The 26,987-nt window shown below is 43.5% G+C and overlaps 1 protein-coding gene across 5 annotated transcripts in view; it reads right to left on the minus strand.

Moving 5' to 3' along the window:
• Positions 1-26,987, minus strand: part of GBF1 (golgi brefeldin A resistant guanine nucleotide exchange factor 1) — a 152,267-nt gene that overhangs the window by 49,062 nt on the left and 76,218 nt on the right. For all 5 annotated transcript variants that reach the window (XM_019555813.1, XM_019555814.1, XM_019555811.1 and 2 more), the window contains exons 4-8: positions 17,237-17,368; positions 8,912-9,030; positions 7,898-8,006; positions 7,465-7,525; positions 5,716-5,770 (exon numbers count right to left, since the gene is read on the minus strand). In XM_019555813.1, the coding sequence (XP_019411358.1) occupies positions 5,716-5,770; positions 7,465-7,525; positions 7,898-8,006; positions 8,912-9,030; positions 17,237-17,368 (476 nt within the window). The remainder of the gene's footprint in view (positions 1-5,715; positions 5,771-7,464; positions 7,526-7,897; positions 8,007-8,911; positions 9,031-17,236; positions 17,369-26,987) is intronic.

Here is a 26,987-nt window from a genome sequence, read left to right on the forward strand (position 1 = left end):
GTGGTGCTGGGAGGGGGCTACAGAGGAGAGCTGCAGCCACCCCAAAAATAGCCATAGCTGCCCCATAGCCACCCTCCCAGCACCACAGCCACCTGCCCTGCACAGATCCAAGGGCACATGACCCCCGCATGCCCTCCTGGACAAGTGGTGGGAACAGTGGCAGGAGCCACCGAACAAGCTGAGCACAGTGGCAGGAACCACCCCCTCCCTTTCCCACTCCCCCCAGACAAGCCACAGCTCTGTCTCATGCCTCACCGCCCCCCCCAGCTGGGCAGCACCTGCCCACCCCAGCCCCACACTCTCCTCACTGTGGGAGGCCTTGATCTGCCCTCCCCTACAGCCCTCCCCTTTCACCACAACAGACTTACCAGCTGCATACAGCTCTACAAGCTGCCCAGCATTGCTCCTCACTGCCTATGTGCTGCATGCATGCATGGACCATTTATCAGCCAAATTATTGGCCGCATCAGGCCAATTTCTGATATAGACAATTTTCTTTATATTGGTGCCGATTCAATATCAGACTGATGCATCCGTGCACCTCTAGTTTTAAAGTTCAGGGCACAGCTAAAATTATCAATTTAACAGATTTCATGAAATAGACATTAGGGCTGAAACAGACATCAAAGATCATCAAGTCCAGCCCCCTGCCCCAGGGGCAGGAAGTCAGCTAAGGTCAAAGGATCCCAGCAAGATAAATATCTATATGTTTCTTGAATGAGTCCAGAGAAGGTGCCTGCATCACTTTTGGAGGGAGTCTATTCCAGGTCTTGGGGGCTCAGACCGTAAAGAAATTTTTTCTCATGTCGAGCCCAAAACGGTCTTGTAGGAGTTTATGACCATTGGTCCTTGTTTTTCCTTGGGGTGCTCTGGTGAACAGATATTCTCCCAGATGCTGATGTACATCCCTTATGTACTTATAAGCAGCCACCAGGTCCCTCCTGAGCCTGCGCTTTTCCAGGCTGAAGAGTCCCATGGCTCTCAGCCTCTCTTTATAAAGCCTATTCTCAATGCTCACCCTTTCCTGTTTTCCAAAATTTCATCTTCTACTTTATCAGAAATATAGTTATTGGGACACATCCCAGACAAGAAGAAAACAAATTACAATGAGTGGTGTATAATCAAGACGTGAGTAATAATTCTGCCTACTGGGAACATACTTCACCTCTCCCAAGTTACTACAGGATGTTTCAAGTAAGTGTAAATAATTAAGAACTTCCAAATCTTAACATTTCTAACATGTTTAGTAAAACAATACCAAAAGCAACATCCTTTTCAGATTTGTATTGTATCTCATTTTAAAAGTGTCACACAAAAAAAAGGGCATACCATTTTATCCCTTCTGACTTTTTCCTATAATGGTATAACAGTGACAAAAGGTATTTATTCAAAGCTCTTTCTGTCACAAGAAAAGTTCCCTCAACATGCTTCTTTTTCACCCTTTAAAAATAAAGATATTTAGTCTGATCTTCTGAATTTGCTAGAGAACTTTTCTCTTTGGGGGAGAAAGGAAAGAAGGCATATCACTGGGGGAAAAGCACTAGGCAACTTAACAGGCCAGAAACACTGAATGTTTCATATTTTCTTTCCACTTAGTGGAAGTCCCATTACACTTCAAATGCATAAGAACTCTTCATTTTAAACAGTAGCTAAAACTCTCTTTTTCTTCAGTTTTCAGTCTCCTGTGAGGTTTTTCCAATCACGATTACCTCTCAAAAAGACCAGCTCCATACTTATATGGTAAAAGTCAGCAAAATCTGGTCTCTGAAAGGCCTTCCTTATGAAATGAAGAGAAGAGGGTACACAGTCATTTTTTCCCTAATTGGAAGTCAGGCTTCAGACTTTCGGTTACATTTAGCTGACATCAGGACAGAAGAACTTCCATAAATAAGTGGATTTATTACATCTGGATTCTTATGAAAATCAGGTTTGCTCCCTCCTCCTGCTTTGCCTTCACAGCCACATTCTACATCAGTGCCAGAAATGAGTGCTCAAAGGAGTTCTCTTTGCATAAAACGAATAAGTGTGTATGCTACACAGTATCAGAGACCACAAGGTTCCTGCTCCCCCCACTTTGAACTATGAGCCTTTTACCAGTAATATCCCAACTCAGGGTTAAGGGCAGGAGAAAGGACAATACTACAAGATTCTACTTAAAGGGTCTGAGAGATCCCATCATTCAGCATGTCACCTTACCTGAACTCGTTTGTTTTTCCATAAGATATTGTAAGCCTCAAGAGAAAAGCGGAGGGCCCAATGATTAGTAACTAATGCAATTAAACTAGCAGATGAGCTCATTCTAGATGCAGCATGAAACTGGTCAGCACACCAAGTGGCGTTCAAGACACAACAGCATGCAGAGAGAATGCAGCCCATGGTAGAAATCCTTCCCCGCTGGAGACACCAATTGGGTCAGTCATCTCACTTACCCATCCCTTGTAAGGCCTGACAGAAACTGAATTAGGCAACCTTGTCTACACCTTTCAGGCACCCAAGAGCACTTTACCACTTCCTCAATCCTTGGAAAACTCAGAAATAAAACCGTTCCCTTTGCTTCTTCAGTGAAGTTTAACAACAATACCCTTTAGCCAGGAGAAAAAGGAATTTGCCTAGTTTTCATTCCTGTACAACTTGGTATAAATCCTTCATACACAGAAGGATCTGAAGTCACAGCCTTTCCAAAACATCCTGGTCACAAAGACCCAAACTAGGAAATTCTGAAGACCCTTATGTTTTTCCTTTCCATCTCTCGGGGGTGAAAGAAGATAGAGCAGACAAACTCATTCTACATAAATCGCAGTTTGGACACCTGTAAGGGACTCCAGCTAATACTATTTCTAACGACATGCGGGACCTGTATGGATAAGAGCAAAACTGCAAACTGGAACTACTTATAAAAAACACTCTTCAAAAGAAGAGTATAGGCACTATTTTTAATAAGAGTTTGGCCCCACACACATCCAAATATCAGGTTAGCAGGTGTCATGCTAAATAGGATTCCAAACCCCACTCTTGCATCAATAGAGATAAGGCCAAAGACAGACAATGGCTAATCATGCCCTCCAATTATCTGGCAAATAGATTAACTCAGCATTCCAAAGAATGGTAATGGCTGCTACTACATGAAAGACTTGACTTCAGGGAGGTTACCCAGACTGGTAAACAGAAGGAACCTGTTGCCAACACTGGCTATTGAAAGGATTCATCTCTTGCCCACATCCTCCCATTTCTTTCCTTCAGATAACTCAGTGACAGTGTCCTGAATCCCACTTGCCAAGTCATTTAATCCTGTTCAGTGACAACAAGACCCTCCCCACCCGCCAACCAATTCTGTCCTAGGCAGACCCACAACACTGCAAAGCAATTGCTGCATGCATTCTCCCCAAAAGCCATGCTGTGTCAGAAATGGGAGAAAGGGAGATTTGCTATATACAATATAACCATCTCCCAAGAGTTTAAAGAAGGGAAGGAAGGAAGGAGTGAGAGAGGAAGGGAGAGAGAGACCTTCAAGTTCTTAAAGAGCAGTACCCTCTCTAACTGGTTGAGGGCTTTGGGCTGTTCCCCACTACTTAGTTCCAGTTTGCTGAGGAGACATGGAGAGATCTGTGAAAGACAGGCAAATGCATGGTTTCAACAAAACAAAATAAACCCAAAGAGAAAGAATAATTTGGCAGAGTGCAAGGCCATGGGGGAAAATAAAGGCATGCACAGTGAACAGACAGGACAGAGTGGCTGTATGCGTCAGACACTGGACAAGCAGCATTGCCTTAATGAGCTGGGTGCAGCTATTGCCTGATCACTGGAAAGCTCTGGGGAAGCTTTTATACAGAAAGCTTCAGTTTCTTTATGAGAGCTTCAGGAGTTCTGGCACTTACATTATGCCACAGACATACCTCTAGCCTTCCCTCTTTTCACTGCCCATCCTACGCTAAGCTAATATCTTGGTTTTCTCTCCATCAGTGGAGGCAGCATGCAAGAACAGCATCATCATGGAGTACAGTGGAAAAAACAGAGCCTCAGCTGGTTCAGACCCCTATAACAAACTCAGTGGCAACAGCTCTCTCAGGAAACTGGTCTGTAAAGATCAGTACTAAGAACGAGAGATCAATGGAGAGAGAGAGAGCGTGAGAGTGTGTGTGCGCACACATGTATACATGCACATGTGAGAGCATATCCATAAGTGTGAGTGAGCAAGTGTACAAGTATGTATGAGTGAGCACAAGTGCATGCGAGTGCAAGTGAGAGAGAATCTTTGCAATTCTCCTTACATCTTGCAGAAAAAGAGATGAAAAGATGCATGAAATCTACAAGTCTAGCATCCTAACATGAGGTGCATCTCTTTCCTGCCCCATTCTGTGCCTCTCATCATTAGGACCCCCTATCTTTGATAGTATCCTTTAGCCCCCAACCTAGAGTTCAAGTTGTGCTCTCACCACATGACATTCTTAAACCTACAAGAGTACTATATTTTCTCACATGTCCCCAAGATGTGCACCTGGTTTTGGGAAAGGCTGAATGAAGAAAAAACGATTTTTTTCCTATAATAAGACAGAGCAAGGACAGAGTTAAACTTCAGTTCACTAACCCTCCCTTTCCTGGTTAATCAAAAACTAAAACCCTAACTGCTGCTCCAGACTGATTTCCACGCGTGGATTTATGATTTTGAAAAGAGCTTAAAACAGCCTGCAAGGCTGTGAAATAAGGAAAGAGAAACCAGGAGTAGTTTAAAGACAGTAAAAATGTCAGAAGAAAGGTTATCTTGATTAGTGGAACATTAAGACCATCTAAAAGGAGACATGATCATTAACACTTGCAGCATAAAGAACAGAGACATTAAGTCAACTGATTCCCTCAGCTGCCTGAATAGAAATGCCACTCTTGCCATAAACATGAAACAGGGGTTTCTTTTCTGTGCAGCAAATCAGCTTCCCTACTTAAGATACTCACCCCAATACTAGGGGCTGCTTTTAAGGAAAAGATGTGTATGATATGTAAGTAAATATGGTATGTTTATGGAATCCACATGCTGAAAATTCATTGGAAAAGCAGCTGCTTGTGCAACATGATGCCAAGGAACACACAAAGGCCCTATGGCCTCCTTCAATTCTACAAGCATGAGGAAGAGAGGGAGAGAAAGAACATTCTCATGGTTTGGTTACTAACATCCAGGACAGAAGTCCACCTCCGTATTCTGACTTTTATCATAAAAGTTCTCTTCCCTGAAAGCCACCAAAAGCGTGTCCACAACAGCAAATTTGAATGGTGGTTACACACTGTCACACCTATCTCATAGAAAGGCTTCCTTTCTAGGCCAGAAAAGCAGGAATGATATGCACTGGGAAAGCAATACTGGCTAACGTAGTGCAAGAAAGGATGAAAAAGAAGCTGAAGAGATGTTAAAAAGAGGGTGTTGGTTTTGAAAGCATCACCATCAGATTCCCAGAGCCTGCAGAAGCTTTTTAGGTGAGGAGCAGGTGATTGCTGTTCCAAGTCAGACTTTTTAGGCAACAGTGCAACAGACAAAACTCCTAGCTGAATATACCAGCAGAATTCCTTTTAGTTCAATAAACAATGACAAACTGAGTTCTCTTAAGTGTGCTCCTTCACTGAGCTAGGGACTTCCAGGAATAAATGTAGCCACAGAATGTGAAAGCAAAGAACAGAGATGTAAGCAAGCAAGGGGAAGAGAAGGAAGCAGAACAGTGGACACCATACCTTCTTCATGTTAGTCCCCATGTAGCTTTTAGGTTCTTCCTTAAACTGAGGCAATCTGAAAAACAAAGAACATGCAGGAACGAATAAAACTTCCTCAGGACTGGTGGGGAAAGGAGAGAATTACTTCTGGTCTGGCAGCAAACACCAAGGATGAAGGACCCCTAAGAACCCAGACCTCCTCTATGAACCGGCCTCCCCCCAATTCCCTTCTCTTCAAGAAAAGGGGATGAGTCTGTTGCTATTCACAAGAGTTCAGTGACATGGAGTTCAACAGTCTAAATGACCCTGTGACTCCAGCAGCCAATTAGACTTGTTCTGAAGAGGTTTTAACTAACACCAAGATTCCCAGCATTGAGATGCAGTTTAGTGCTAGCAGTCTTTTCTCTCACAAACTGTAAGTCAGTTATGGTGGCTCCTCCTGTAAGGGTTTCCCAATGGGCCATCTGGAAGCTATGTTGCTACTGTCCAGAACTACAATGTCATGAGTCTCCCAGTTTCAGCCATCAGCCTACATGCCTTTCATTAAGCAACCCTGTATTTAAGGTAAAACAGACAGACAGCTTTAAACTGAACTTCCAAATGATCTCTGGAATTTACAACTTTATCCCTCTTTCGCTGTTATACTCCTGCCTTCAGCTTCTTGGGGAGGTGCAAGTCTGTGCCACAACTTTGTCTACTTCCCTTTCTGCAAAGCAGGAAGACAGTACTCAAAAGGAAAGGCAGATGAAGAATAAGACCAGTACCCCAGAAGCCATCTTTGCACTACTCCTGCATCATTAGTCTCCACAGGCACATACATGTTCGTCTGCTTTCTTTCAAAACAGAAAGCACTGTTTCCAAGGCAAATTGAAAAAAAAGTGAGGAGGTGCAGGGAAGGGAAGAAGAGTCGCAATTAAATTTGTGACCCACCCACACAGATACACTCACCATAGGATATCACCTGCTCCTTGCCTAAACGGATACAGTTCTCTACCTGCTGGAGACTACAGTTGGGGAGAGAATCCTAAAGAGGCCACCAGGGCTGCAAATGTAGAGGTGGAAGGATGTGCACACGGGAACAGAGTGTCAAAAGAAATCAGAGGTACTGTAATCTCTAATCAGTAAGTTCGACTGTTGCAGATTTACAACAGTCCTTCCTCCTCAGAATCTCTCTACCAGCCTTTGTTATTTCACTAGTCAGACAGGACATTTCAGAAATTCTTGGAATAATTAATTCAGTACTGATTTTCAGGAGACAGAGCCCTAATTTCCCACTTCAGAAGATGCTAGATAGGGCATAATATTTATCCAAATTACAAAATGATCCCAATGGCCCAATGACAGTTTACATTCCCTTCTAAATGAACCCTCTACTGAAATTAAGCATGTGACTATTTTAAGATGGTATTTATTTCCTTTTTCAAGGACATAAATTTTTTTAAAGAAATTAAATGGATTCATCCTGTTCTTTGAAGGGAATCTTCCTTCTCTGTCCTGTCAAAGAACTATTCCCTCCTTTAAATCTCCTCACTGCCTGGCTATGAAATTGCCCCAAAGGCCACCTAAAACCATACAACCCAGCCTGCCCCTCTGTCTCACAGCTTTGGTGAGACAGCCCAAGAGAGAAGGGCCAAATGCTCCCTTCTCCACCACCCTTAAATCATAGTCATATCAGACAGATTTTCAGTAGGCCCCTAAGTGGAATTGTGGAATCTTCCTGTCCTTGGAGGGCCATCTCAGCAATGCTGAGGCAAACACAAGCAGGTTTACCTTGTGAAGAGCAGCTGCACCATGTCGACCAGAGTGTGCTCTGCAGATTTTCTCAATAACTCTGTGAAGACAAAAACAAATAACACAGGTGTCATTACTCAGTCTGATATTATCAAGAGGCTTCTCCAAGCAGACTCCCCTCCGAGCCTTGTTTACAGAGATTACAGCAAATTTATTACAACCAGCTCCAACTCTGCCTGGCTGCAAAATGGACACATACTCAGAAGGTGGCACCACAGAGCCGGGGAGCCACTGAGCAAAAAGTTGTGCAGTGAATATCAGGCAAAGTTCCAACGAAGCACTGAAGTGCATAATGCAAGGTCAGCACCTTCCCTCAGTTGGGTCTCCCACAATGGGCACAGATAAAGAGGACTGGAAAGTCCAGACTGTCTATTAGGAACAACCATCACAGAAACAGGGAGAACAAACTTACCGCTGAGCCTCATTTCAAAACATATACGGAAACAGGACTGCATGATCTCACACACCGACTCATTGGTGAGGTGGGCTCCTACCGGAGTGAGCAACAGGGTCCTCAAAACCTACAAAGAGAAATACTTAAATGTAACATGTCACCATTTTTTTTTTAAATTAATATATTCTGTGTTCCAGGTCAAAATCAGCCAAATCATACTGACTGAGCAGAACTCAATTGTTCCAAAAAAAATTATCAATTGAGCAGGCAAAACTAAACGCCGTGTACGGAGCTACAACTAGCAAGCATCCTCCATTCCAGGCTCTCACCCTGAAACTTCAGGCACTCTCAAATCTACTGGCAGGCATCCTACGTGCAGGCCCAAGCCTGGAGGTCTTGGGGTTCAAATTCCCCAACTGAGACACTTGATCTGATCCAAAAGGCCACACAGCACCTATGCCATCCACCTGAAAAAGGGTCAGGGGCTTTCATGGAAGGCCTGCCTGGAACCCAGGCACTGCTTCAGGTTTTCCCAATAATTGAGAGTTATGCTTAAGGGCAGGAAGGTTGGAGAGAAAACAAAAAGGGAGGCGATTTCTTCCTCCCATCCCACCTAGCCTTTGAATATTGCCCAGTGCTTGGGTTTTCTTAGAAGCCTCTGCCAAAAAGTAGATCAAAGAGAATAAAACTATGTATTTGCCTCTATGAAGAACTCTTTTCCTTCAAAACAACCTTGTGCAAGCAATATGCTCAGCTTCTCTCTCATTAGCTAAGACTGTGCATAAGCTGGAATTATCAAGGCCACAGTGAATCAAGAACCCAATTTAAAATCAATTCATTTAAGCTTTCAATTATTTTCATTTGGAAAAGCTTTTACCACAGGTACATGAGCCATCTGTTTAAAAATAAAGTCTGTCACTAAGCTCCTGCAGAGTCAAAACACTGTTCTCTCTCCCCTCCACTCCATGTAACAAGATACCCTCCGCACCAGGCAGCACTCATTATGGTAATTACCACTTACTCTCCACTTACCTGCAGGATTTTCATCAAGACAACCTCATCACTCGCGGGATCAGTGCCCACAAATCGGGCATGCGTGACAGCATCCGCCATGTTCTCCATTCCCTCAGCTGTGCCCTCATGGCTGGGATCTGCGGAACAGAATGCATTTGCAGTGACAGGGAAAAGCCTTCTGCATCACATAGCCTCTGCCAAGAGACACTGGCCCAGAGCTGGTTTGCCTACACCTGCAGTCTTTGTTTGCCTCTCGCTATGAACACCAATCAGTATTTTATTCATTGCTAGGAGTTTTCAGATAGGCATGCTGTGTTAGAAAACTAGCTTAGGTTCGTCTCTTTTTGAATATCGGCTTTTTGCAAAGGGAAAGAGAAAGAGAAAGGAGTAAGTAATTAAATTGGTTACTGTCCCCATTTGGTCATTTCTGTTGGTAAATTATAAGATTACCATTTTTTCCCCTCGGTGGTGGAACCATAATCAGTTGCCAATTGCAAATGAATCCCCTTCTCAGTCAGGAGAGAAGTTTCTAACCCAGAAACCTAAACTCACAGTACAGGGAGACAACCCCAGCCTGGGATTCTCCTAGACAGGACAGGAAGTTGCCCTTTGCCTGCGTTCCCTCCCAAAGAGCAGGGGAGAGGGAAGGAAAGGGACCAGAAAGAATTCCCAGGGGAAAAAGGTGGACAGGCAGAACCATGATTTAGACAGCAGAGCTTCAGGCCTTCCTCTTCAATCATTCATCAAGGCTCCTCTCTCCATTTCAATCTTTTGTAGCTACAAACACGGATGCAGCTGAGAGTTAAAGGCAGGATTGTTGCCAGTAACCATATCTGGTGGCACATTACAGTGGCTTTGGAAAAGCTGCCTCTGGCTTTGATTTCATTCTCACTTAAACAATACTGCATCAAGCAAGAATCTTGTTACCTTCTTAACTAAACAGTCGTTAGAAAAGAAAGGAGATAAACTAAACACTGGTTAATACCTCATTAATTGAGGATGGGTGGGGCCCCTTGAACTCCAGTAAAACACCAAATGACAGGGAAACCCAGTGAAGAGGCCTCATTCTTTGCAAAAAAGCTTTTACAGAATCCTTCTTGAACTCCAGTTGTATTCACACCTTAAAGGCTAAGGCTAAGGTACTGAAGGAAATTGCCCTCATTGTGCAATGAGGTATCAGCACAGAAAGCAACCCCATCATGTTGAGCAGATCTGTACAGCCAGTTGCCCACAGAGCTACACAGGGAAGAAATGGCACCACGGTACATAAATGGCCTGTCACTCACTTTGGCACTAAGGGCTGCAAAAGTCTCTCCCTCCCACCGCACACCACAACCTCCCCCAACATGAGTGCAGCTTTATGTTGGGCAGAACTAACCCATCTCTGAAGTCTACCTTTTACATATTTTGGCAACTCCTGCATGTTAGTGAGAAATTGTGAAAATCTATCTGGGGAGTTTTGATTAGTTATTTCTAACTGACAATTAGTCACATGGACCAGCACCAGAAAACCTCAGTGTTGAAGGAAGCCTGACCTAAAAACAGGAATTTCATTTCTTAGGATTATAATGGTTTCTAATCCAACATCTGGACTATGTCTACACTAACTACTTTGCCCCTCCATTTCCCTGTTATTGCCGCTACCTACTCATCTCCATCACTGGAGAACTAGCAGACAATGTGGCAGCCACTCCAGGGGCATCTTTACACGCACTTGGGGGGGGGGGCAGACATGGAATACACAAAACTGCACAGGCTGCGTGCTAATTAGCATGCTCCAGCAGACTCAATTAATCCAGTCTGCTCTGCCGCGTGCTAATTAGCAGGCACTGGGCATGTGTATAGGTGCCCTAGGTGTCTGTTTTGAACTAGGCTGGGTGACCAAATGGTTAAAATACCAGTAGCAGCCAGTACCTCATCTACATCAGCATGACAATACAGAAAAGAGATTTGGTTATATCAAGGATAGGAGGAAAATGTCTGCTATAGACAAGACCTTCATTTAAATTCAATAATCATAATAACTGAGTTACTTCTCAGTTTAACAACCACCTGCAGCAGTCTCAACTTGCTCTGGACTAAGAATACTTTTAAAAATAAATTGGGAACAAGTTGCCTCTGTGAAAAATAAAGACTATTAGCACTGCCCAGAAACAGTTATTTTGCAAAAAGGATGCAATTATTCTTGCCTACATAGCTGTACCCATGTCCTTCCATTGCACCCCATAGGTCACCTGTTACTTTAGGTCTGGATTCTACCCACATCACAGATAATCTACTTCAGTCCTAATACGCAGCACCATCAGCTACTTTCATCTTTACTCCCTATCACAGCTTTAGCGATGCACCTCAAAACTTGTCATCACAATTTACCAGGCCTGAAGTTCAATATTTTAAAATAAAGCAACATGGCCTTTCATAGTAGAAAACGGAGGAGATTAAATATAATGGCTCCTTTTTCCATTTAGAACAGAATTCAAGAGGCTGGGAAGTACACCGGGGAACAAAGCCATTAATGTCTACTCTTTTTGATAGAAGGGAAACTAAAATGAGCAGTAGCTCTGAAAACAGTCACCTGCAACTGATAGAGACTTGGAAACTTAACAGCAAACAGCAAAGAAGTCATTACAGGGGCTTCCTTGGCACAGCAGGAAGGAAAGCCAAGGAAAGGGACGCAGACACTTCAGGCTCTTCATCTTCTGAGGATACTCCTTTGTTGTTGGTACCTCTAAGCAAGAATTAAAGGAAGTAAAATAAATCAGAACAAGGAGGCAGAGATAGAAGAAGGAAGAACAAGCTCAGGCATTCAGGTAATCCAGCTCTCCTGCTTAAAGAGAAGCAAAAAACCCACAAAACCCGGCTACAAAAAGGCATGGTTTAAAAGCAAAAGCAAACTGCAAAATCTAGCAGAAAGTCCACAATACAATTGCTCTTTTGACTCATCTCCTGCACTGGTGAAAGAATGTGAAAATAGGAACATAATTAGGGTGGCTTTTATTCAGAAAACATGAAAAGCCTGCAGGTAGAGTAGAACTAAGATCAGGGGAAAAAAGCCCTAATGTGCATCTTCTGTGTAGGAAGAAAAGTCTAGCATGCAGTGAGCATGTACCCCAGGACCTGGCTAATTACCAGGTACCATATTTAATTGAATATAAGAGGATTGTGAATATAAGATGACCTCATTAAAGTCTATATATAAAAATGTATAAACAGGTATAAATTTCCAGGTGTAGAATCTAATTACTGGAGGGCTGTCTTGAATTCATCCCTCTTCTACTGCTACAGCAAAAAAAATAGTTTGGGGAGAAGGAGTCAGGTGGCCCCCTTGCTCCTTCAGCCCTCCTTCTCCCCCTCTTACTGTCGGATTCTCCTCAGGCTCTATTCCCTCTCTGAGCACAACATGGAAAGGAGTGAACTGTAAAAGACCATAATGGGAGAGTGGGGTAACAGAGGGGAGACCAGAAGCTGCAGGGGACAAGCAGAACAGTACAGGAGACTGTTGTAGGTCTGGATCTGACTGTGGCCCTGACTCAGACTCAGGGTCAGAGTCAAAACCACAGCAGTTACCTGCTCCCCACCCCCATCCCTCCTTGGTAGTTTGCAATGCCAGGGACTAAAAAATGCTGATTCCACAATAAACACAAATTACATATATGCAAATTACTATGGGTAACTTCATTCAGAATTGATGCATTTTAACTTGCTGCAAACTGCTACAAGTTTTAGCACAGGTATTCCATAAACACACTTTTGAGCAGCAGTTTTGTGCCTACTTATGCATAGTACAAACTATGCATGATATTAGTTCAGAGCTAAAAGGTCCATGACTTATCTTATAGTTCAGTGGCTCTACCTTTTTGGCTGATGGATCAGATAGGCAGTGCCCAGGCCATCCCCAAGTCAGATCAGGCTGATGATCCCAACCCAGCATGAGGCAGTCACAGCACAGCCCCATCCAGCTCCGCAGAGGCGATCAAGGGGCATTCCAGCTCCAACCTGGCCTTGCAGGGGAAGGGAGGGACCGTGGCCCAGCCTCAAGTGGGAGAATGAGGCTTGAGTAGCCCCAACCCAGCCCCGTGAGGGAAAGGTGGTATGGCCCAGTCCATCCAGCCCTGGGAGGAAGGGTGTGGCCCAGCCTCCCAGCCATGGGGGTGGGGGAGGAAGCATGACCCAACCCCAAACTGCTGCATGGGGCTCAGGGTCTGGGAATTTGTTAGCCACCCTCCCCTGCCAACAAATCTTCCAATCCATGAAAAGCCCCATGGGCTGGATACATATGGCTCTGCAGGCTGCATTTGGCCCACAGGCTAGAGGTCAAGTACACCTGATATAGTTCACTGAGCTGGGCCCCAGCAGAGTCAACAACATTTCAAGCCATGGTGGCCCCACAGCCCAACCCTGTTCAGTATGTGTTTGTACTCCAGATCCCCTCCACAAAGGATCCATATGCTAATTAGCCCCCACTTGTGTTTTGGAGGGACGCTCCAAAAATATATATGCAAATGAGGCTGCCTGGCCTGTCTCCACCCCATAAAGGGCTGAGCCACATTAATCGCATGTGACAGGTTGAAAGAGGAGGCCACAGAGTCTCTCAGTTACAAAGAAGTTTGATGACATTTGCCAGACATTTAAGTCTCACGAAAAAACAGGAATCAATGGAAATATTCAGCTGTGGGAGTGAAGAGGATGTCAAAATGTATTCGATGTAGGGGCTCACCATGACTTGAAAAAGAGTTGGTGCTGAGGGGGACTGAGCAAAATGGGCACACTACCCTTTTCAGATGGACTGCACTAACCTAGCCCTGTGGAAGACACCTCCCTAGCTTGCTCAGGCAGTCATACGGCTGAGGGCAAGCAGAAATTAGGACATCCGAAACCCAAGTCTCTGGCTTGAGCCTGCACGTAGGATGCCTGCCAAAAGATTTGGAAGCATCTGAAACCCCAGGTGGGGGTGGAAGATGTTTGCAGGCAATAGGGATGCGTTTGGTTCTTGACTGGTTCACAGATTTGGAATTGATTTGGCTGATTTGACTTGGAACACACAAAATTTTCCTTAAAAAAAAAAAAAAGAACTTGTTTCATGGGCACACTTAGCATGGGCTACATTCACTCAACTTCACAGCTGGTTTCCATGACTGAGCACATGCTGCTTCTAACAGCAGTTTAATGATAGACAATGTATTTAATAGGAGGGAGGGTGGTTTCCCCCATGTTAATTAGGAGGAAAGCCATGTCTTATATTTGAGTAAATATGATATTTATTACTGGTCAGACTATTCTGCAGGGCTTGCAGCAGCACACTTTTACAATGGAAGAAGAAATTGAACAAAACCTGATCAGAAGTGAGGAAATCTTATTGCCGCCACAACATAAAAATCAATATAAATCAGTTCCACTATTACAGGAGGCATATACTCCTTCAGTCTACACAAAAGAAACATCACTGGTACATCATGCTGACAGAGCTGAAAGTTGTGGAAGTGTGGACAGTAACTACAGGCATGCTGAGCCTGGTGGCATAAATAGTAAAAATTACCCTGGCAAGTTGAAATCCAGAAAGCTGCTCCGAGCACAATGAAAACAGTGAACTGAGTAAAGCAGATAACATTGCAAACACCAGTCATACTACATTTCTCCATAGTGTTTGTCCTCAAATCATTTCTGCTTCTCTCTGTATACCCTCTAATAGGCTCACATATTAAGGACAGTGTTAAATTCTACTTATTTTTAGAAACCACCTAGATACTTCTCTGAAGCAGTGGAGCTAAGTTAATATTACAAAATGTAAGGTAAGAATGACAGGGCGTTACTTCAACAATACCGCCCTAGCCAGACATTCAATCAGCACCGTTAATCCCAGCCTTGCTTATGTCTGGAGCAGCACAAAAGGAAGGCCCCTGTGAATGCCACCTAAAGCAACTGCTGAGGATTTAGATTACGTGTCCTGTTCCAAAACAAAATCCAAAAGATGCCCATCTGCTTGAACAGTACATGTCAGGTTTCTGCACAAACACACACACAAATGTTCATACACGCTATTTTCGGGGCAACCTCCTGCCAAGGGTATCATAATTAGCTACAGGTCACACAGGAAATTAGCTTTTAATCATTTTCTGTTCAGCTTTTTTCTGTTCAGTTTTTTTGTTTTGTTAAAACTAAAAAACACAAACCAAATGTCTTTAGCCATTCATGTAGTCATCCTGCTGATTAAAACTGAGCATGCAGGCCTATTGCTTGTATATTACGACACAAAGACAGTCATTCTGGTCCTACTTCCTAGTTCACAGTCACACACAGGAAGACATCATACTCTTTTCCTACCAGGATGGAACATACTAGCATTGTTGCTTATACAGGGTTCATCTGTTGCTAACGTTTCACTATCACATTAATTACATTCACATTTTGGATGGTTTCTATCATGTAATCAATGTACTATGCACACACAACTCTGCTCAGTAATCACTTCCTCAAGACACGAAGGTTACAATCAGACCCATTCAAGGCTGTTCCTACAAGCTCTCTTTCACACTTTGGTTCCAAAACACCTCTATTTTCCACATCACTACAATCCATGTGCACACAGCTCTCCAGCTTCCACCAAGTTTATGTTTACCTCCAAAGAAGAAAGAGTTGATAAGAGCAACTGGGTAAAAGCTTCTCAATGCTCATCTTAATAAAAGGGAAAGAAAAGAACAAGGACCAGAAAGAAAGAAGAGAGATTCCTGTAGGTGGTGCTAAGCACAAGTACAGGTAGCAACAAACCTCTGCAATGGCACAGTTGTCTTGAAGACTTGTTTAGAAAGTAGCAACAAAGTATTTACACAGAGGAATCAAGGACTACTTCCAATAGAAAAGAGTGTCTACTCCAACTGCCAGGTCACAAAGATCCAAATAAGCTTAGTGTTTCTTTTCTTAACCCAGGGGATGTGTTTCTTATGAAACGGAAGTGATTAGAGTTCTCTGTGTGGAAACAAAGCTTTCTAGTTGCATTTTCCTTAAAACAGGAACTGTCATCTGAAGCTCTCACCAGTTTCAGCTGCAGCATATATGATAGGAGCCCTCAGCCCCATCACTGAATCAAAGTGCAAATTCTTCCAACTTGAAGCCATCCTTTACCATCTGTCAGAACACACAACTTAGTACATTTAACCACAAGGGGGTGCTACAGAACAATACAAAGCACTACCCTCTACCCCCAAATCCAGTGATGTTCCCAGATCCTACCAGCGCATTTTCAGGTCCAAAATGGATTGTCCTTACTCTTCCTAAAGAATACTAGAAACTTACAGATTTAAAACAACAACAACAAAAAAGCAGCAGCACAACCTGCCCTGCCACATCAACTGAAACACATTTTCCAAGAGCACAGGATGGGCACCCACCCACCTCAGAATCCAATTGTGGAAATAAAATTATTTGCGAAGCAGTTGAGTTCTATTATCTCCCTTGTGCACAAACCTATTATCATAACCCTTGTTCTTGTTTGCCATTCCCCACTCCTTTTCTTATGTTCTACCCAGTGCATGCACTAAACAGTCCAAGGCACAATTTGCCTTTATTTTTAAATACCCTGAAGGGCACATAAAGGTTAACAGAGACTGAAAGTGATAGGGCTATTACTAGGGTAACCATATGTCCCAATTTGGCCAGTCCCGGATTTCATAGGCTAGTCCCAGCCAGCTGGTGAAAACTGAAACAAAAGTGCTGGAATCACATATGGATGTGGGATGCAATCCAGCAGGGAGGCAGAACAGCATAGTGCACCAGGCAGGTAGACAATCAGGCACCACTGCTGCTGTAAGGAACCAAGGTGGGTGGACTGGAGTAGGCACCACCCTGCCCACAAGTGTCTAGCCCAGCTCCTCCTGAGCAGCAGCTGAAGGCAGGGGGCAGGTAGGGCTCGGCACCACTCCAATCCACTCATCTTACTCCCTCACAGAAAAGGTGGTGTCTGCCCACTTGTCAGCCTGGTGAACCATGCCTCTCTGCCTCTCCACTGGACTGTACCCTACATCCCTATCCACCTGCCTCTGCCTGCAGCAGTGCCACTGACTGAGGAGGGGGGAGAGACTGGTCAGTGTCCCAGATTTCCTTGAAAATAATATGGTCAACCTAACTATTACTATCCACAACCAGCATACAAAAGGTAGTTGTATGGTAATCCCTCTTCCTGTTTCCCAAGCATTAAATCAGGATTCTGCCATTCCACATCTCACCACTGCTCAAGGTAGGCTTCAAAGCAAATAAGATCACCAATACATATTACAGCCATAAACATGCCATTTCAAGAAGATATATCTGACCACATTTTGGAAGAGGCCAGTGCTCAATATTCCATACCTATTAGTGCATATGAGAGGAACTTGTTCACAGACGTCAGGGCTAACCCAGTAATGGGACCTGTAGTGTCCTCAGACCGGATGACCTCCAGAAAGGGTCGGAGAAAGACATTGGGCTCAATTTCTGTAAGCTCTGTAATAAAACAAACAGAAGTCATCATTAGAGATCTAGCTCACCAACTGCCAGGATACATAAGTAAAAAGCAGTTCCTGTGAATCAAAACCAGTGATTAACAATAAGATTGCCAAGTCTGTGGAACCCTGACGTACAGCTCTGGCCATCTCTTCTTTGATTGGCAGCATGTTTTGCACGTGTAATATTATCTAGCACGCCACTGGAGTTTACAAATCACATTAAGTACTCACATTGCCAATATGCTCATCACATTATAGTCTCATTCATTAGCTTTCATTTAATTTTCCTCTAAAAATCTGCCTCAGCTTAGTCTCCAAGGAAGCCCTGCAAATTCATTATTTATTTCAGAAGACCAGTGGAAAAGTGGAGGCGTTTCTCTGAAAAAGAGGAATATGGTAGAGCAAGGAAGGGTTTATGAAGCTTCTTAATTCTTATGCAAATGTACTGATCTTCCAAACAGCCTTCTGGAGCCTCCTGAATGAGCTCCCATTGTAAGAGCACTATGTAAACACCACAGAGCTGCTGCTCCTTAGATTAATGCTTTAATTAATTGGCAGATAGTGCAGCATTTTCCTAGGATGCCTATAAATGAGATCATGTTTGCTGTATTGAAGCAGGATCATTTTCTCCCATACCCCCACAATATCCACTCTTTGTATACAGCATACCCATCCACATGTATAGTGCAAACACATGGACAGTTTTGGTGGTAAGTCTGAAGTATTTGTATTGAAGCTCAGGTTCGAGACAACCTTCATTCTGTTGAGTAGAACAAAAACTGAGCCAAACAATTTAAAAAGCCTCCTAACTTAAGGGGAAAATAGCGTATTTTTCATTCCCGCTTGCTGGAGAGACTGACAGATGCACAGATCATTTTAAGAAAGAACTTGCAAATCTTTTACAATAATCAGTGCTAACAGAGAAGAGTAGATAAAACCAAACTGCAGACCAAAATTATGAGGATAGTATAAGTAAGGAGAGAAGCAAGAATTAGGGAAAAATGTACACACCTAAACAAAACAGAATCAACCATACAGATCAAGGTACTACATACAGTATGAAGTGCTAGAAGAAAAGCCAAGGGGGAACACCAGACTATTGGGATTGGTGACAAGGATGATCAGGGCACCAGAATTTAATTCAGATTAACAAACTGAAAGTAAGGCCCTAGCAACACTACACACCACTTCTCCCCATCCAAATACAGAGACTTGACTTAAAATTCCTGTACTCTCCAAAACCTCCTTTTTACATTTAGTGAAAGTTAACACAACTAATGGCTCAGCATCACATGAACACTGGCACTCACCTTCCTGCTGATCTGGTATTTTATACATTTGTAATATGAGCTTCTTCAGAAAGAAGATACATCTCTGCAGCCTGAGACAAAGTCTCAGTTTTTATCCTGGCAAGATTTCTGTATAGCTTTTCTTCAAGGAAACTGACAGTATGACAAATAAGCAAGATCTAATATAACAGCAACTCAAATATAAAGATCAGAAACTTATACGGTTCTAAGTGTGCTAATGTAATAGTGAAAATTAATATATATAAATGTGTGTGTGCATGTATTAATATAGTGTGTGTGCATGTGCATCTGTGCACGTGCACACATACTCACATACTTTAAAAAGCAATACAAATCCATGTAAGCCATTACAAAGTGAAACTGAAGTAACTTTTAATTGCATTTTAATCTATTGCCTGCAATAAATATAATTACAAAGGAAGCTAACTATGGAGACTGTTAACTGCATGTACAGTCTTTTATCTTTAGGCCACCAGTTCAAATCAGGCCACTACAACTAAAGACGAAGAGCAGTTAAAAGGAACGTGATGATTCAACTTTTTGGCTCAAGGACAACTCCCTCAGCTTGTCAGATAATATTCTGGTATGACATTACAACTGTGTCGTCTCTCACTAACTCATGGAAATGCAGAGATCATAAGACATGCTTTCATCAATGTTTATTTAAGCTTGTTTAATAGAGCACTTATCCATAGCTATAGGCACTTGTACGTGTATGATAGAAGAAATATTCAGCAATTTTACCACTGTCCCCAAAGCTGATCCAATCTATCAAAGTAGTCAAGCATTTTAAGCAATCCATTGTATATACCTGCCAAACCACCTAGCCTTCTTTCAACCCACTCCCTCAAGATCCTTGAAAGACAGATGAGCCCGGTTTTGACTGTTAATCAATGTAGGCGTTATCAGCTATGTGTATTAAGAGCCCCTGCCTGAGGATCTTTCACAGGAATAATCCTCTGCTACTTCTTTCAAACCAGGGACTGACCACTTAAAACGCTGTTTTCATAAATGCCACAGTATGACACCGAAGAAAAGCTGGTGTCTTAGGAAGCTAGGTTCCATACCACTTAGGCCTCATAACTTTAGTCTTTTCCAACAGAGATAACAATATTATTCCTGTCCATTTCAAGAGATGCTCAGGACTTGACCAACCCCAGACCAAGAACCTGAATACACAGGCACCACCTGAGGACTTATATAAAATCTCTGCCATTTTCCCCATACCTCTCAACCATCCTCAACATTACTTGAACTGAGCTTTAGTCAGAGATCGATTCAATTATAACAGAACAAGATAAAGAATGGTAGTATTCAACATACCGATGATGCATCACAGTCCATTCTAATATTATAAAAGCCTTAGTCTGTCTGTCTGTCTGTTTGTAACGCTTTATTCACACTCTGATTGGTTGTCTGATTGGTTGCCAGACAGGAGGCGGCAGCATGGCAGCAGGGATGGAGCGGGGTGGGGCCAAGCCAGCGCTGCTGGCCTCATTCTGTCCCCCTGGCCCTGTGCCCTGCGGACAGCAACAGCATGGGGTTCTGGCTGAGGGGGATAGAGGGGAAGGCAGGGCAAGCTTCCCCTTCCCCCTGTTCCTGGAAGGCAGTGGCAGCGCAGCGTGGTGGGTGGCAGCATTCTGTACCCTCCCCCCCCCAATCATTCCTGATGGGCAGTTGGCTAGGCTCTCTATAAAGAGGTCTAGTATACCTTCCCAGTCTAAACAGGAAAAATGAGTGGAAAGAACCACAATGTGCTTGAACAGTGGTATCCAACTCCGCTGGGCCCACAGACTGGATGAGTGGCAATGGGCCAATCTGTGGGCTGGATCCAGAGTACATGATCTGACCGGCAGGGCTGGATTTTGGTGATAGCTTTGTTAACTGCTACAGTTTCTGAAGCTACAGCACCTGATGCTCCTCCCACCACCAATTTTTCAGCACCATGCTGCCACCGCCTGCATAGCTCCATAATCCAGATCCAGTTCATGAGGCTCTCCATGGGTCTGGAAATTTGATACCAGGACAAACAGAAGAAGCATTAATTGCAGCAGCTTCCAGAGCCACGTCAACTGAATGCTACCCACCATACATGATACCACCAAATTTCTGGGCCCATAGGGAACCCTACAGGCCAGATGATGTGGCTCCCTTCAGCCCACAGGCTGTATTTTGGTCATCCCCATGCTAGAACATATTACAAGGGTATCATATTACATAGTGTCTTTATCACCCAGTTGGTATCTGAGCTACATGTGTCATCTTCAATTAGGGAAAAAAGTGTCTTTTTACTGCTAGTTAAAGCCCTTACAAGGATAAGGTAATTTGTAATATGATGCAGTTAAAGACTAGGATCCCCCAAAGTCAAAACTATGGCCATCAAGCTGAAAAGCCCTGGTCCTTCAGTTTATACTTTTAGATCCAGAAGACCCCCACAGACAAGAAAAGCAGTTACATTCACATGATAACACCTGTGGATGGAGGATACAGACCCTTGGAGAGGTCTTTGAAAGCACAATTGTTTGTAAGCAACCACATCCCTTCCTCCTAGGGACACTGTAGTGCCATTGTAGCCTCGATGGTCCAAGAAATATGCAAGAAGTAAGATTTGTGAGGCAACACCTTTATTGGACCAAGTGTATAGATGGGAGAAATATTACCCATGATTTTGGGCATATGATGCCCTTCCTCAGGTCCAGTTCAGGACAGCAGACATTCCCAACAATGCCATAGAATCAATAACACTACAGGCAGCTGACAGATGAAACACCTTTTATAATAAAGGTTTACCCTAGCGTGGTCTGCAAGGTCATGATAAGTAGTCCAAAGATCACCCTGGGACTCCCACAATCACTTTTCAATGAAAGGCTTGATAAGAATACATGGTAAAAAGGCTTGTGCATTAACAGGGCTCCCCTAGTTCAAAGAAACTGGTAATCGATTGTTTCAAGTTCTTCAGATGACTAAATGAAATATGTAAGGTTTGAAATTTAGACTTACTGTATTTATTCAAATCTAAGACAAGATTTTTTTCTCCATCCAGCGGGGGGGCAGAGCGGGGAGAAGAAGGTGGCTCTTCTTAGATCTGAGTACAGGCCAGGCAAGCAGCTGCTGCAGCTCCAGACAGGACCAGGGTGGCTCATGTAGCTGATAGGCGGGGTACACTGAGTGAGGGTGAGTGTGGGAGAAAGGGGCATGTGGTGCTGGGGAGAGACAGAGCCAGAGCAGCTGCAAAAGGTAAATGGTGGGGATGGGGGGGGAGAGCAGGCACAAATGGCAGGAGGGACAGCACAAGGTAGGGACAGGACAGACAGCAGGGGGCAGGCATGGGGGTGGGGCAGGTGGCAAAGATTATGGGGCAGGCTGCTTGCTCCCCAGCTGCTGCTTTCCTTGTGGTGGGGGTGGGGAAGAGGAGGCTAAATTTAAGAGGACCCTCAAACAACTGATTCTAGGCGGGGAAAATTAATTTCCCATGTCTAGAATCTAATAACTGGGGGGAGGTGTCTTAAATTCAAAATCATCTTGGATTTGGGTAAGTATGATAAAAAACCTAATGGTCAGACCATTGTTAAAAACATCATGGAAAATGTGTATGTTCACATGTCTCAGCTCTTTCTTTGCTGGGGTCAGACATCACATAACTTTCCAGCGAGGTAGTCATCACTAGCCAGAGGCTTACAAATGTTGATGAGAAGCCTCTCCCAGTACACTTCTCAGGAAAAGACGCTTTCCAATGCACAGGCTCTCAAACACTAGAGGCTCCTCTGTGTCGGCACCTGATTTTACATGTGCACCAGAAGCTACAATATCCCCTGTGCATATGCGTGTACACACAGAGGGTGCATCTACACGAGATGCTACTGCACAGTCATTACTGCATGTTTATTTAGTAGTTGTATTAGCAAGTACTAAATAAATGCACAGTAACTGGTGTTACTGCACAGCAGCCCCAGTGAACATATTTGAAATGACACTGCTGCACAGTAGCCTAATAATACTCCACAGTAGCATATTAGCACTGTCCATGCTGTGACACGCTACTGTGCAGTATTTTTTGGCTACTGCACAATCAGTGTCTCGTGTAGACACGCCTCCCCACACACAGTGTAGCATGCAAGGAGAAAGCAGATCAAAAGATCATCAGTACCTCCCCACCATTTAAGTGCTCTTCCTGTTCAAACTGCTCAAAATGGGGGAAACTATAGCGAACTGGTTTCTAATGATTCATGGAGGGTTTGGGTTTCTTTGGGAAACAGCTTCAGGATACCTCCCCCTCTTCTTCAACAGAAAGTTTGGGAGTCCCTCTAACACAATTCTGAGAAAGCAAAACACCAATCATAACAACACAGAATTAAGCTTCAATGATCCAAAACAGTGCACGGGGGCTAAACAAGTGGGAAGGGAATGTCCTTAATCATTTCAGCAATATATTAGGAAACCACCTCTTCTGGATTGGCTATATTAGCACAAAACTAATTCCTATGATCATTGCTGTTTCACATCCAGGTTATCTGGGCTGCAGTTGCTGATATCCAGATCCACTTACAGATTAAGGTATCTAAATCCCATTGACTTCAAATAGGAATTAGTCACCTAAATCTTTTTGTGAATATGGGCCACAGGCCTTTGAGTTGTAAGCTGTGTTTTTACAGGGCTACAGCCTACTACCCACTCTCTGCAGCAGCCACAGAACTAAGGATACTTATTCTTTGCTGAAAATTGAAATAAAAGCACTTTAATCTCTCTGACTAGAAAAACTAGGAACTACTGCCGCCACCACGCAGCAACTAATCAAGATGCGACTGATCCAGCAGCGGTCCTACTCAGCTGCACCCAAAGTCAGGCTGGTAGAAACTGCATCTTAGCAAACAAGGTACATATTATGCTGCTCATTCCCCTTTACTTTTGGTGCATGAGATTGGATCCCTCTCTGAAGAGATTTTGTTGCTGATATGCTGTTCGCACATTCCTGATCTAAAATGCTCACATAAGCTGCTTTCCCTGGTAGTTAAACACTTCACTCCTGAGTGACTCTTATCAGGGTCGGCTATGCGTTCCGAATCAGATTAAATGAATGAGAAAAAATTGTTTATGACAAGTTATTTCAACATCATTTGTCCCCAGGACAGGCAACTGCAACTCAAACCACATGACCTGGCCTCCTCTTATGCGGCAGCTGTTGCCCTTTGACACCCAGTCTTAGGGAAGACTGTTTAAACATTATTACATACATCTCACTGTAACACACACCAACCAATTCAGGGAGCAATGTTTCAAGCATATGATACACCTTTCCCAATTAAGTACTGAATGACATTCAAACAAACCTTCCACTTTCTTATTTAACTGAGCAACAGATAAAAGCAATATTTGGGACACATACAAAAATCCGTGTCAAAGAAAAGCATTGCCAGGCTCTCCTATGAAAGCTAGCTCTTTGGAATGTTTTTTTTTCTTTCAGCTAACCCTCAATATTTCAGCCACATTCATACAGGCAGCTTTCCTTCTACCTTAATACTACAGCAGCACAGTGCAGACTCAATTCTGTCCTCTCTTGAAATGGTGGGGCATTGCTAGAGGCACACCACTCCCACAGCAAGCTAAAATGTCACAACAAATAGGATGCTTTTAACAGAGTCCATTTTATTTGGAAGCAGAGATTTTTTATGAATTGTCTGTAATATTTTCTCAATTTTTCAAACACGTTACTTATTCTTAAACCCGTATAATGTGCAATGACAAACTCAACCAGACAGACATGCAACATGATAATCAGATACAAGCATGGAGTCCTTAAAAAATGGTCTGCTGGTTAAATTAGAGATTAGTGTAGCAGAACCAGAGTATCTTACTCCACTTCAAAATATTCTGCAAAATGTGGATTCGTTTCTGAAGCCAATGATCAGAGCCAGAGGTTTAAAAAAAAAAAAGAGAGAGAAACTAATAGCCAATGGAATACGATATAGTTGTTCCTGGTCCTCTAGTAATACTGCCACTTTAAAGGGTTTCCAGTCAATGGACATAGCTGAAAGTTTTCCATTTTTTATCACCTCTGAACACCAGTCACCCAGACTAACTGTATCTTGTATTTCCAACCTGCAGAATGACGCAAGAGACAAGAAAGTTGTTCCTCATGGGCTTCATCTAACTCTAAAGGTTGTCTCAAATAACTCCAACACCCACATTCTTACAGCTAATCCAAAAACACTCCACATCTAATGGCTCCAGGACATATGTTTCTCCAAGTTGTGCTGCATATCAAGTCTCAGCCACAGGGGAAGAGTATCCCAGAACAAATGGGTATGAAGTATCTGGATTAGCAAATTCAAATTACAAATGCACCAAAACTTCAGATCTAGAAAAGGCTCCTGAAATCCAAAAAGGCTACTATTTTTGTACAGCTTGCGTCCCTAGGCTCCCACCTAACTGCTGCTCCCCTCATTGCTTCAGACAGTCCTGCAACTGGGGTCTCCAGGCTCCCCTGCTTCTCTTTCCAGGGGGCAGGGCAGGACGGTACAGTGTAGCACAGCCTGGAGTGCAGGAGGAGCCCACAACAAGGAAGTAACGGATTGCCCACCTGTGTGTACAGTGCAGCATGAGGGGAGCACTTTGCCCACACAGTGCCAGGGGCATTTGCAGTGAAGGTGGTGAGGTGAGGCTATAACCCCTACTAGTGCTGCCCCAACAGTGTGCAGCCGCTGGCCATTAATAGATTGGACAGTCCTAAACTTGATATTAGTCTGGTCATATAATCCATTAGCCCCAAATGCCTGAAAACAAACAGCAGCAGATCGCAGGTGTACAGCCACCATGTCCAGTCTATCAAGCATCACTCAAAAAATTTATAATACAAATCACCATCCCTAAAAATTCCCACAAGTTTCCAAACAGGCTCAAGTCTAGCGATGTGTGCCTTGAATCTATCAAGGGATACCTTGAGTCTAAAAAGGTTGAGAAGCACCAGTTTAAAGTCTCTAAAACCAATGCTTTACATTAATACATGGTGACAAAACAGCAGGTTTGTATGAGACCGAGTTAAATGTGGGTCAAAAAAAGAAGGCAGCTGTCCCTCCTAATGGGAAAGAGCCAAGAGGTTAATTACCAGTCCTTTTCAGTAAGTCTCTAAAATATACTCTTCAAGACTAATTCCCTGTGAATTAAGTGCAAGCATTCAGGGGCCCTGCCCATGTTACTGAAAGGAAAACAGTGCCATTCACAGCCACACATGAATGCAGAGTTACAATTACAAATGCAGTTTGACAGGGGGAACCCAGAGCTGTCAAGCCTGTTCTGTTTGCCTAATTTCATTACAATGGTACAAATGCCTTCATTTGTCACACAGCAGCTTCACATGTTTATCTCCCTTTCACTAAACATGACTTTAACAAATGATTGCTTCATTGTGCTGGGATTTCAAGAGCCACTCAGAACTGAGATTTTATTTTGGGGAGGACAACATAAGGTACATACTGAGAGTCAAACTCCTGATCTGGTCAGGACACCATTAGCTCATTTGAGGCCCTGACTCCATTACTGAAGCCTGCCACCCTTGCTGAACCATTGCTACAGGTTCACCAGCGTTAACAATTAACAGATTTTAGTTGCTGTGTGGCCAGTAGAAAATCCTTTGATATTTCTCCTGATCGAGCATTTGATCAGGTGTCCACAGCCAAAATACCAACACTACTCTCACCATTATTCAATGTGCCTGCAGTGCTTGACTGCAGAGCTTGACATATTTCAATAGCTAACCTTTTGGAAGGAAAGTAAATATATTAACATCAACAAGCACGTTGATGACAAATAACAAATATTCATCGTTCATACTCCAAGGGCTTACAAACACAGGAGGCAAAAGATTATCAATGCACTTGGAGACCAAGGTGATACAACCACTCATGTCTTTAGATTTGGAGGAGGGAAGCTGGGTGCACTAACAAGAAATGTGTGTAGGCCATATGGAACCCATGGGCATTTTTACACGTGCTTGGTGGGGGGGAAGGAGGGAGGCTTTAATCAGAGTGGCTCAGACCCATTCTCATTAAAGCCCCCAGAGTGTCTCGCGTATCATTGTCCCCGTACTTCAAAATGGCAATGGCGGCATTTCAGCTGAAGCTCGTTGAATGAGCTTTAAACAAAGCACCCCACCGCCTTTTTGAAGCATGAGGACACTGATACACATGAGATGCAGCGGCTGACTGAAGCCTGGTAATTACCATGCTCTGACGTGTTGTAAGAGCAACCTCCACGCTAATGTACAGGCACCCCAGAAGTTCAGGGATTGGATCTCAGTTCAGATGTTGGTGT

Source organism: Crocodylus porosus, unplaced genomic scaffold (genome assembly GCF_001723895.1).
Source record: "Crocodylus porosus isolate Cpor-Errol unplaced genomic scaffold, CroPor_comp1, whole genome shotgun sequence".
Lineage (NCBI taxonomy): Eukaryota > Metazoa > Chordata > Crocodylia > Crocodylidae > Crocodylus > Crocodylus porosus.